Source organism: Empidonax traillii, unplaced genomic scaffold, assembly GCF_003031625.1.
Source record: "Empidonax traillii isolate 1590-97213 ecotype Southwest subspecies unplaced genomic scaffold, ASM303162v1 scaffold424:size506307, whole genome shotgun sequence".
Lineage (NCBI taxonomy): Eukaryota > Metazoa > Chordata > Aves > Passeriformes > Tyrannidae > Empidonax > Empidonax traillii.
The window spans coordinates 325131-337573 of NW_020955617.1; the positions used below are offsets into that span (position 1 = coordinate 325131).

Genomic DNA, 12443 nt, shown 5'->3' on the forward strand with positions numbered 1-12443 from the left:
TCTCTCTTTCTTTCTCTCTTTCTTTCTCTCTTTCTTTCTCTCTTTCTTTCTCTCTTTCTTTCTCTCTTTCTTTCTCTCTTTCTTTCTCTCTTTCTTTCTCTCTTTCTTTCTCTCTTTCTTTCTCTCTTTTTCTCTCTCTTTCTCTCTCTCTTTCTCTCTCTCTTTCTCTCTCTTTTTCTCTCTCTTTTTCTCTCTCTCTCCTTCTTTCATGCTATTTCAGCTTTTATTCTGTAAGTTGTCAGAAAGATGTCATATACATTTTTGGGAGGGAAAAAAAGACAACAAAAAACAGAGAACCAAAATAGCTTTATAGAGCCACAATTTCATCTCTTTTTTCATTTTTCCATTGCCATGATGATGTGGTCTTGAAATGGAGGAGTCAGGTTAGTGAATGAGAGAGAAGAGCTTTCTTCCTGCTGCATTTAAATGCCAGTTGCTTCTGATGGCAGCATTAGCTCTAAGAACAGTTATGGAGGGGTTTTTTATGTAGCTTCTCTGCTCCTTGTCAGTAGTATGAGCTTTAGGGTTGAATAGCATAGCCAAGATGAAATCCTTCTGGTCCTCGTTTGTAGACAACCCAGCTTTGTAGCTGAAAACTTCTGTAAACTTATGGCCTGGAAAAGACAAAGTCTAGAAGAAAGAAAGAAATATTATTTCCTGTTTACCGTGTGAAAAGCTGAAGTGTGGGAAAAAAACCATAATGACTCATCCAAGATGTGTTGAAAGAGGACTTTGGAGGAATCAGGAGCTGAGGTTAGAGATTCAGATTTAGAAAGCTGCTGCTTTCCTGTAGTGATTTACTTGAGGATCAGGATACAGGGAGGAGTGCTGCTGCACCTGGGCTACTCTTGCATTGTCACAAGCCCTGGTTTAGGCTATTGCTGTGCAGCAGTCAATGAGATGGTAACGTGATGGTCATGTCCTAAAGGCTTAATGACTCTGTTGACTTTCAGTGGGACTTAAGAGCATGAGGCACATTTGAAAAGCCCACGCTAAACCTCCTAATTCTTAGACCTTTGCAGGTAGAACTTTGGGAGAGCATCGATCAGCAAATAAATGTTACATGCTTAAGTCTATAAACACTGAGCGTAAATTCTCTGATCCAGTAGGACATTTTGGCAAAGTTTCATTGAGTACCTTGTGAAGTAAGGCATAACTGACCATCTTGCTATACACGAGAGGCAGTAGTTTGCTTGCCTAATATGAAGCTGATGCCCCATGCATTGACCACAAGTATTCAGGCAGCAAAATTATGGGAAGTAAAATGAGCTCAAAGAGACCTTAAAGTCTAATGTGTCACACTTATATCTTTGTTTCTGTGGCTGTAACGGGACAGGGAAGGTAGGAAAGTGCAGAATTTTACATCTGAGCCATGACTGGATCTGTGAAGATAATCTGATTCTGTTGTTTGGGACTCACTACATCAAGTATACATTACATCAGACTGGATGTTCCCCAGGTACACCTAGCACTGGATAGACAGCACAGGAATTCGTGGTGTTTAGGGGACACTGATCCCCTTTAGATGCACAGCAGGAAATGTCTTATGCGTAGAGTCTTTAATTACTGGAGTAACAGGGTCACTTTTATTGTTACAGGAAGCTCTTATCATGGCCAGCATGGACCACCCACACCTGGTGAGACTCCTAGGCGTCTGCTTGAGCCCAACCATTCAGCTGGTCACTCAGCTGATGCCTCATGGCTGTCTGTTGGATTATGTTCATGAACATAAGGATAATATTGGTTCCCAGCTCCTGCTGAACTGGTGTGTCCAAATAGCTAAGGTACGTACTTGAAGCTGTTTTCTTTTTTTGTCGTTTTCATAACTAACTTTTAATCGAGACCTCTCTTTTTGTTTGTGTTGGTTTTGTTTCAGGGCTGCTTTTGTTTTCAAGAAGGCTGAGTAGTCCTTGAAACACACTATTTTGGCTGCTTACAGTATTAGATTGTTTGTCAATATGTAAACCAAAGTGTTTTCTTGACTGTCTTTCCAACTTAGTGTTAATGGGAGGGCATCTTTCAGGGCAATGAGGGAAGAAGCCCCCCTTGTGACATCTGGGGCTGAACACCGGGGGGATTCTTCTGCCTCTTCTGTTTTTCACTAATCATATTTACAGATTTAACCTGCTGGTAGTTTTCAACCGTTCTGAATCTGCATTGCCAGTTAAATTCTGACACGCCGTCAGTTGTCTGCCCCCACACTGCTAGGAAGATAAATATTCACTTCATGTCACTCCTTGGGGAACCACTGTGGTTCTGCTGTGTTTAAAACTATCACAACAGCTGAGGCTGCTCATCTTTGCATAATGGGAAGTCTCAAGGGCTGAACCCCACTTTTCTTGCCATGGTGCAATGCTCTCTGCCTTCCTGGGGCTTTTCAGGAGCAAGAGCGAAGCGTTTGTCATCCAGATGCAGGCTGGATCCTTCAGGATCGGATCTGTTGTCAAACCTTCCTGAAGCTGACAGTAACCATAATGCTGGGTAGAGGAGTTGGTCCATAGAGGAGGTGGGGGGAAATCCAAACCTCACAATCTGATGTTGCAGCATTTTGTAGGCATGTCAATGCCTTGTGCTGCAGTAGTAAAGCAGTCAGAGTTGCCTGGAGTATTGGAACACACTGGTGGGGATTGCCTATGCCTGAAGATTTGCACAAGTTTCTTTAGGGCTGTTACCAAACCAAAGAAGGTTGGAGAGAAAATACATATTCCTGTTTGAGTCCTTCCTCTCAACACAACCTCCCTCCCATCTGTTCTCCACTCTCGATAGTGGCTGTTATTATTTATTGCAAAATATTTACACAGTGGCGTCCCTGCAAAGGTAATCCACCTTTATTTTCATTTCAGCATATATATATGGCTGTTGACTCCTTGGATTAGTGGCTGTACTTGCTTTGCCATGGACCTTATGTGGGCAGCTGATTCAGTGAAGCAGATAGCCTAATCCAGGATAGAGCTGACAGATCCATGGGAAGGTCTGTGGAAGGCAGGTCATGGCTTTCCCATGGTGATTGTTATCAAAGTGAAACAGGTTCTAAAGTGATTTCTGTTGTAAATGGTTTCAGCTTAATGCAGGAATTGGATTTAGGTACACTTCTTGGAAAATCATTGCCTGATGGTTTTCTTAATCACCCTGTGATGTGGGAGGAGGAGATTAAGTATTACAGATATTTGAGTTCTGAGGTGGTGGGTAACCAAGCAGTGCAAAGAGGTGAGATCATACATGTAATATTAACTGGTGAAGTGTCAGGAAGAGAAAGGGGCTTTCTTTGCAATGAAAGGTGGCCTATTATTGAGGGAGTGTAGTGAAGTTTAGTTAGTTTAGTGAAATTTAATTAAATTCATCATCTTCTGCATCACAGTAGTTGTGGGGTTAATTTTGTCTTGGCCTCAGTTTGCAACCTGAAGCTCATCCACCTGGCTCCCCATAAAATGACACCAGCAAGGGACTGTTTTCCTGAAAAAGTGAAGTACTTGGTCCATGCAGCTGATTCATTAGCTCTGGGCCATTCCAGTTTGTCTGGAGTATTTTATCCTCGGTGTTTAATAGGGGATGACTTGTTCTGGTTAAGAAGGTCGCCAGAGGTAGTGCTTCCATGCCATGGCAGTGTGGTGCAATCCTGTTGTGGAGGTAGACTCCAAAAAACAAAAATGTACCCTGAAGTCTTATTTTCTTCTTGTTTTTGTAGTCCTTGTGCAATGAAAATCATTGCTGTCTGGTTGCATCCATGCATAAAGATACATAGCCTTCTATATAACAATTAAGATGCCAGTGAAGAGAGAAACATAAGAGTCTGTGCATACCATGTAATGTGTAAGAGTAATGCAAATTCTGTACACAATTTTCTGTATTGCACTGTGCTTTCTAGTGGGATACTAGAATGAATACCTGTTCCCTTGCTGTCTGACAGACTGTAATGTCGATTGGGGTTAGAAGGCATACACAAGAAAATGTTTCACAGCTGGTAGGAAGAATAATATTGGAGATCCCTGGACAGTAAGACCGCTTATCCCAAAAGGTGGAATAAAAGTAATATTTGTTTTCTGTTCATCTGTCACATTTAACAGTGACTAGGAATCAATCTGCAGCCTGTAAACAGGGAAGATTCAGTTTGCCTAGAAATAGACTGGTCTCCAGAAGAATTAGTGCAGAAGGTGGATGTTGCATCAAGCACAAGTTCCCATTCACTGCTGGAGAGGTCTGTGTATTCCACTGTGCTCACATTTCAGGCTCTGCCATACAGCTTGAGAACGTCTTTCCACATCTTGCTTTTCTAGCCTTTTGGAAATGGTTGATTGTGTCCTTCTGAAAGATACAAAAAAACAGGATTAGCAATGTAATAAGAGGCAAAAATGATCAAGTTACTTCCCAGTCCTATTCTCTGCTCCCTGAAGCAGCTTCTGGTATCTTTTGTTAGATACATCTTTCTACCTTCACCATCTCTGCTTTAGTGGTGAGAATTTTCCCCAACAAGAAGAGGACTGGAGGAAAAGCTTCAAATCTGAAGTTAAGGCTGATTTTTACAAATTGTTTAAAATCAAGTTGCTGCTGCAACGCAGTTCCTACCTAAGTGTGCTTTTCTCTGTCTGCCAGTGTGAAGGCATTTATTTATCGAAGTCATTGTTCTTCCAGGCTGTTCATTTCCATGTGTCTCTAATTCTGTACAGCTGGATGTAGAAACTTGTTGGACACTGTGCCTGGTTGCCAACCCCTATATGGCTCTAGAGATCACTTCTGAAAGTTAACGACAGGGCAGTTATTAAGTATTATTTACTGCCAATTGGAAAAAGCTTGGGTGCTTTTCTTCTTTTTGCTTATACAGATTGTGTTGAATTTATTCTCATGTTTTATCATTGTAGGGTAATTGTGTTCTTCTTCCAGAAGCCTTCATTTCTTATTTTACGGGTGAAAGATGTAAAAATAGAGTAGCACCCAAGCATTCTGCGTAAAACAGGGTTGTTAGACAGCAACTGTGTCTAAGGGGGTTCTTCCCTTCTGCTTTGCAGATACACAAGGCATCTCCTTGTACCTCCCTTTGGTGTGAACTGTCTTGCTTAGGAACTGAAAGTTTAACCTTTTAGCTCTGAGATCAGCACAGCAATTTTACGTGGAGTTTGATGTCAAGTAAAAGACTAAACTGTGCTCACATATCAAGATACTGTGTAGAGTGGGAGCTAGAGTGACAACCTTGGTGACCTTAGGGCATGTAGGAGTAGGAATAACGCTTAATGAACATCCTTAGTATTGGCTACTTGAGAAACAGATTAAAAATCAAATGCTGTAAGGATGGCACAAGCATAGAAGTGAATTCTCAGTGGGTGAATTTACGTCCTTCTCAGCAAGTGTGTGTCAGATACACGTAAATCACAAAGACTGACCAAACAACCAGGAAAAGGTGCTGTGTGCATTGATATTTCAATGTGTTTCATACAACTTCTCTCAGCAAGGGCTGCCCAAACAAATCCACCCACAGGTGTGGGAGTGACGAAATTCTTACAGAAATGCATTCAAGAAGGTTTCAGTCAGGGAGAGTTGCTTGCACTCTGCCCCTGGGTGAGGTTAAGTAGGCACCTCTGTTTAAGCTTGTGTCTGCTCTCTGTTACTCTAGTGGAAAATAAGACTAAATTCTGTGGAATTACTGTTGTGGGCCTTTGTGCTGTGCCAAATGCTCTGTGTCTCTTCCAAGGGCATCTAGAAATGCGGTCCCTCCCTCCCCCATTCTGTGAGTGCCCCCCTTCAGCCATGCGGGGGAACTTTGGGATTCCCCTCGCACTTGAGCTGTTTCACTCGAGGGGTCTTATCTGTTTGGGTCTGGGTGCTTTACTTCATCCTCTCCTCTTCAATTTCTCCTTCAAATGTCCTCTGCAGACAGTGAGCCAATCACAGAACACCAATTAAAACAGTTTATACAAGAAACTCTCTCTCCAAGGACAAAACTCCCGTTTATCAGTGAACTTTGCAGGCAAAGAACAAAACTTTCAAAGGTGGCTGGGCCAAACACAGACCAAAAAATATCAACATTCCCTGATACACACTGTTGCATACAACACTTGTAACTTCAACATAGACCTGGGCAGTCATATCTACTGTTTTACTTGGCATGGGGGTGGGTCTGTTACAATTATGGTTTCATTCACTGCTGTTGATTTGCATTACATCTGTACCAGTTTTGCTGACCAGTGTTCAAATGCAGCAGAACTTTTCCTGCCCCAAAGAAGTCAAGGCAGAGGTGGAGTCAGGAAGCAATCTTCCCAAAACAAAACAACTTGTCTACTAACATCTGGCCTGTGGAGGAGAGCTCAACTCTCTTGGGTCTAAGCTGGTGTCCTACTCTTTTCTGCCCTGTATCCCCCCAGGGGCTGCCAGACCTGTTTTTCGTGTTCTGAACTGTAATAATTCTTTGACAACCCCTCAGAATACTAATGAGGTAAAGCAGAAGTAGGTTGATACAGTAGAATGTCATGGAAGGAAAATCAAGTATTTAGGAGATTACTTTTTATACCTTTTCAATATAAAAGAATTCTCAAATTACCTTAACTAAAGCCCTGCACAGCATCAGTTATCCGGGTATGCAGGAAAACAATGTTTGAAAACACTCTAGGAAAGAAAAGGAGAGAGGAACTTGGGGATTGAATTTTAATGAACTGGATGCACATCTTTAAGTCTGCCAAGTATTATTCCAGCACACTTAGTGTCTTTGCTCTCTCTAAGGATTCCCTGCCAGAAGTACAGATCTGCAGCTGGAAGCCTCCAGGAGCTATCAGGCCAAAGGCTCTTGCAAAGCCTCCTTGCTGCTTCTTTCTGCCGCCCTGTTACCTGTCCTGTTCAGCTGGTTCAGGCTCCAGGGCTCTGTGCCCTTCTGCAGTTCTCTTGGCAAAGCAGGGCTTGTCCACTGCCTGCTCCTGAAGCCTCTCTTCATGCCAGGTTTTTTGGAAAGGTGTGTTTATTACTGCCCAGGGCAGTGCTTCTCAACCGAATGTAAACTCCCAGGCTATGTGAAATTCAAAGGATTAATGTTGATTTATGCAACTGAGATCCAGAAGCTGATACAGCGCTCACCTCACATCCTAAATTCCATGAGTTTCAGCCTGCATTCCTCATGTCTGGAATGAGGGAGGCTCTGAGCAGGGAGGCCTGGAGGCAAGTGAGGTTGCACTGTGAGGTGAGGAGCCTTTCTTCTCTGTAGAGACTCCATGGATTAGGAATGAGTCATTGATAGAGACAGCATTTGTTACTCTGCTACAGATGGGATGGGAGAGAAGCTGTGTGAAATGACAGGAATGAGGGGTAACAGGACAGGTTGGGAAGAGGTGGAGGACAGTGGCTGTGGTTCAAGGTTTTTCTTGTTCATTAAAGAAGCCTACCCTACAGCTCAGTGACTATTCCATCATGGAGTGAACAAAGGAGCTTAATGACAGTCATCTATCAGCTGTCCACATTTTAAGCTTCAAGATGTCTCTATTCCCAAAGCTCTTTGCCATGACAAGGCTAATTGTATAATTATAATGCTATACCAACCCCTCCTGACGTGCTCGCACGGGCAAGGACCAGGGCTGAGGGCTGTGATAATTATCCCTGCAAGCAAGTCCATTAGCATAAATGTAGTTTACTAATGGGGCTGCTCCGTGAGGAAGTGCAGTGTACAGAAGAGTGGGATCTAAACCAAGGGCTGTGAAATTAAAGCCGTATTGAAACAAGGCTTTAATTGTGTGGAGCAGCAAAATCAAAATAGGTGGGGAAAGTATCATTTTCATCTCTTGAATCCCTCTACAGTTTCCTTTTGCTATTCATCATGATTATATTTCTCACTCTGCTGGAAAGTTTGATTGGAAGAAAGATTGAAAGGAAGGACCTTTTTTCTGGTGATGTTGGAGAGCTCTCACTGAAAAAAGTTGTGTCATCAAGTCTCAGAAGGGAATTACTTCACCTTGCCCATGCCCAGGGATTTTTTTTTTTTTTTTTTTTTTTTTGAGAAGCCATTGCAACAAAATTCAGGTGGATCTTGCACAGTTCCTTATTCTAGCTTTTAATTTCTAAGTGGTGGAAGGGGACAGATTTCTTTCTTGCTGTGATGAACTGGACTGTCTTGGGTTTTGTGAAGTGCTGAAGATGCTTCTTTTGATCCTCTCTGGTATTAAGAATCTTTTTTTCCATATTAGTCAGGGCAGGAAGTAAATGTTAGAGCTTTGGTCATCATGTCTGATCTTCCATGCTCAGATTTATGTGGGCATGTTGAATGCAGCCACTACTAAGCAGGCTGAGACAGCATCAGGGCCTGGAAACTCTTCCTTTGATCCTTAGTTGCGATGGCTGGAAATAATACGACAAATAAACCAGGGAATTGGATCCTATTAAAAATAATTGCAGCATCTTTGCGCTTCACATGTCTCCTTGGCAGGGATAGTATTCCATGTATTCCTGCATAGTTGTGTACGTATCAATAGAGAATTTAATGCAGTCTCCTCCCCCTTTCTTCACCAGACATTTCATCTGGAGCATTGCAGTGGTTTAGCAGCTTCTTTATCTTTTCTACCAAACTCACTAGTCCACAGGAGTTTCATGTGGAAAAGCATTAAAATGAAGGGATGCACAATAAAGTTCAACTTAAATGCTGAAGAAGTTTTTTTTCATTTCTCTCTTTCTCCTTTTATCTCAGACTTACTGTCCACTCACCAAATTACAGTTGTTCTTTCTCTGAAATTTTGCCTTTTACTTTCTTTACTTCTCTCTTTCCCCTGCTTTTGCAGTGCTTTGTGTCAACCTCTGTTTCCTGTTGCTCTCTCTCCTTCATTCTCATTCCCTGGCTGCTTGGCTCCCTCTAGCTGATACCTGCTCTGTGCTCTGGAAGAACACGGGAGCATCCTGCCTGCCACTCATCTGAATCCTTATGTCAGTGTGTCTCACTAAAGGGTTTGGAAAGAACCTCAGTTTCTTCAGTTCTCTCATAATAACGCACTTAGGTTTTGAGGTTTTAATCCCAGCCAACTGATGATGACTGTGTGAACCCCACGTGCTGTTCTGGTTTGTGGGGGAGGGATATTGGAAACTGGAAGATTGCGTCAGAACCACAGGAACAAAAACGCAAGATCAGTGGGTATAAAAATTTTAGAGATACCTTACTCCCAGCTTTATGCTCTGACCTCTCATTCCCTAAAGCTATTTTACATGCTCTAATAACCCCAGTGTGATAGTATTTGAGTTCTTTATGGTCTTCAGTGTGTGTGTTATATATATTTGGTCATTAGCTCTGGAGCTGGGTGGAATGACTCAACCTTTGAAGGTGACTACCTCTCTGCACTGACGACGTAAAGACAGGCGTAGGCTAACCTTGAAGCTCTCTGACAGCTTAATTCGAAGGGGGATAAATGTGAAGGGAGCAGGTGATGACAAGGACACAAAGGAAATCTGGAATCACAGCAGATACTGGAGGACTAAGCTAAGGTTGGAACTACTAACTCAGGTGTGGTTGGATTTCATTCCTGCTCTTAGAGAGCTGTGCCCTTCTTTCTGCTTGAGGTCCTGGGAGCAGGGATATGAATTCAGCTTGGCAGTGGCTGGGAGGGGTTTATAGAGGGGTTTATAGTAGGTAGTAATTGTTTTTTCCTCCCATCCTAATCTGACTCCTTATCTAGGCTTCCTCTTCCCTTTTCCCAAAAAACCCAGTGTTCCCCAAAACAGTTCTGCGGTTCGTGGCTGTTGGGAAGGAAAGCAGAATTTTCAGCCGTTTACAAATCACATCAGCCCTTGTGAAGACAGAGAAATGAGCAACTGATTGCAGAGAGACAATTTATTGTTTTGTTAAATTAGAGGTGCACTTAGCCCTGACATTTATAGGGTCTCTGATACTGGAGACCTGACAGGCTACAGAAGCTCTGGATGGTTTGCCTCAATGCATTCTCATCAGGCACAGTGAGCTGCACCAGGGGGACATGGGACACACACAACACTGGATTTTTCCTAGCAGTGCCCAACAAGACTGGCTTGGGAAAGCATTACTGAAAACCACTTCTAAATTGAATTCAGGAGATTATAGGAGCACCAACTAGGGTCTGTCAGGATTTCCATTATAAGCATATATTTTTGAGGTTTATAACTTGACCATAAAATTCTGCAGAACTATGACTTAGCATAAAATGTCTCAGCCCAAAGCATTTTTTTTTATTAATGTTCCAGAAATATATGTATTTGGCTATTTTTAAGTTGCTGAAGTTCAGAAACAAAAGCTGGATTTCTTTCCCTACATACCCGTAAATTAAAATGCATTTTCCCCTAGTGAGTACCTTTCTTTCAACATTGTATTTTATAAGATAAATTATCCTGCTTGGATAACTACAAAAAACTAAGGGCCAAGGCACTGATGCTACAGTTTAGGATGCCCCACATTTTTGCAAAATACCACAGTATGCACATGCCCCACAAAAGCCTATTTATAAACCCACATTAGAGTCTTCAGGAAACTCTGCAAGGCCATTTGCAAAAGGTTCTGGGGCTCTAAAGAATGTCCCCATATTTGAATAGAGCTTAACTTTGACAACTAGCTAGATGTCCCAGTGGTACATGGAAAAACTGAGCTATTGAAAGGGAAGGGAGATGCTCAGCAGAAGCTGTTCCAGGTGAGGGGTGTGGTCCATAAGCATGATATCAAACCTAGCAGATGTCTATTAACAGAAGAGATACTGACTGTGTCCCAAATCCAGATCTGTCTTTGAAAAAACCTGACACTGTCCCCTCTCCATGTATAATTGCTTCTCTGTCCAAGTGGGATCCAGGGGTTGCAGTGGAGTGGAACCTGTTGTCTCCCTGTCCTGGTATGACGTGCTGTATCAGGAGCCCCATGAAAAGAAGTACAAAACCAGTAGTCACTCGATATCCTTTTAAAAAAACCTTTCTGAGGTATATCTCAGGCCATAAATGAGACCTGAAGATAACACCTTACATCATGGCACTTTGCTGATCCATTCTTTTCATCCCAAAGCGAAGTTTTGCAGAAATACCAGAGCAGTATAGGTGACAGAAAAATTCCCACAGCAGTGAGCAGCAACCACTTACACAGCTCCTCCATGAACTGAGGGTAACAGGGCAGCGTGTCAGAAGCAATACACTTCCTGCAGGTGCTCTGTGATCTCTGGGGTGTTCCTGTGCAACGCAAAAGACCAAGGTGAGTCTGCTTAATATACCATGAAAGGGGAGAGGGCAGTTCCGAGCTGCTGCTGGCACCGTTTCAGGAGCCGTGCCAGACCTCAAGCCTGCAGGGTCATCTGGCAGTCAGGTATCATCAGTCAGCATTCTCCCACTTTCCTGCATCCCATCTGTTTCTGTCTAGTCTGTTTGTGCATATTAGCTCTCAGTGTGCAGCAGTTCTCCCTGTAGTTGTGTTTTCTTTCTTTGTCCTGCGACCTTAGCGCTTCCCTAAACTTTGCCCTTGTCTGTGAGACCGATTACAATCCTGGCTGCTTCTATTTTTATTTACTAACTGTCCATGTTAGCAGAGGGATCATATTCCACACTCCTGCAACACATTAATATTTTCTGATTGGAGAGGAAATCAGATTGGGTTATGCATCCCAGGAAAAATACCAAGCATTAAAAGAATGCATTGCCCTGAGCTGAAACAGTTCTGAATTTTCCAAATAAATAATTTTTTCAAGACCTGTGAAAAGTCTTTGGATTTATATTACCTTTCTAAAAAATTAATTTTAAAACAAATTGTTTTCAAACAAAAAAATACAGCTGTCTCTCATAAATATTCTTGTTTCTGCTTTTTAAAAATGTTTTTTTGTCCGGTTGTTTCACACATATAATCCAAGCCAGTTTTAGAGACAGCAACTTTATTTTTCCATAAACATTGGTTTGGCCATATTTTCTAGGAATATTTTCTAGGAATCTGTGGGTATAACTAAAATGCTGCACTGTAATAGAATTTGGTTTTGTGTTTAGGCTCAACTTGCATTATTGCAATGTGAATTCCTTTACACGGGAACTTGTGTGCAGCAGTCTCCCATAGCATGAATGTTGCATTTCAAGCAGCTTAATTTGGAATAATCTCATCCTGTGCTTTGTGTTGATTGTTGCACCCCCGTATCATGCTCGAGCACCCTCAAAATATTAGTGTCTTCCCACTCAGAAGTCCTGCTAAGCAGGGCAATATCATTGTCCTAGTGGAGGAGGAACTGCAGAGTCAAAAGGCCAGGTGATGTGTCAGGGCTCTGAGACTGGAGCAGATGACTTTATTTTCCAAAATACAGGCTTATTTCCTAATCTTCGAACACTCCTTTCTTTCCACAAGGCACAAATGCTATTTATGTGCACAAGGCAAATAGAGGTTTTGGTGTCTTGGAATTGGAAAATTACTCTTTCTGCAATTATTTTGGTTTGTTTGGTTTTTTTCCTTCACATTTTTTGACTTCAATACAAACTTGGTTGTATTGAAGATACAAATAAGATAG

The 12443-nt window shown here is 42.2% G+C and overlaps 1 protein-coding gene across 2 annotated transcripts in view; it reads left to right on the forward strand.

Moving 5' to 3' along the window:
- ERBB4 (erb-b2 receptor tyrosine kinase 4) overlaps positions 1-12443 on the forward strand; it is a 369309-nt gene that overhangs the window by 273705 nt on the left and 83161 nt on the right. For both annotated transcript variants that reach the window (XM_027894313.1, XM_027894314.1), the window contains exon 19: positions 1599-1784. In XM_027894313.1, the coding sequence (XP_027750114.1) occupies positions 1599-1784 (186 nt within the window). The remainder of the gene's footprint in view (positions 1-1598; positions 1785-12443) is intronic.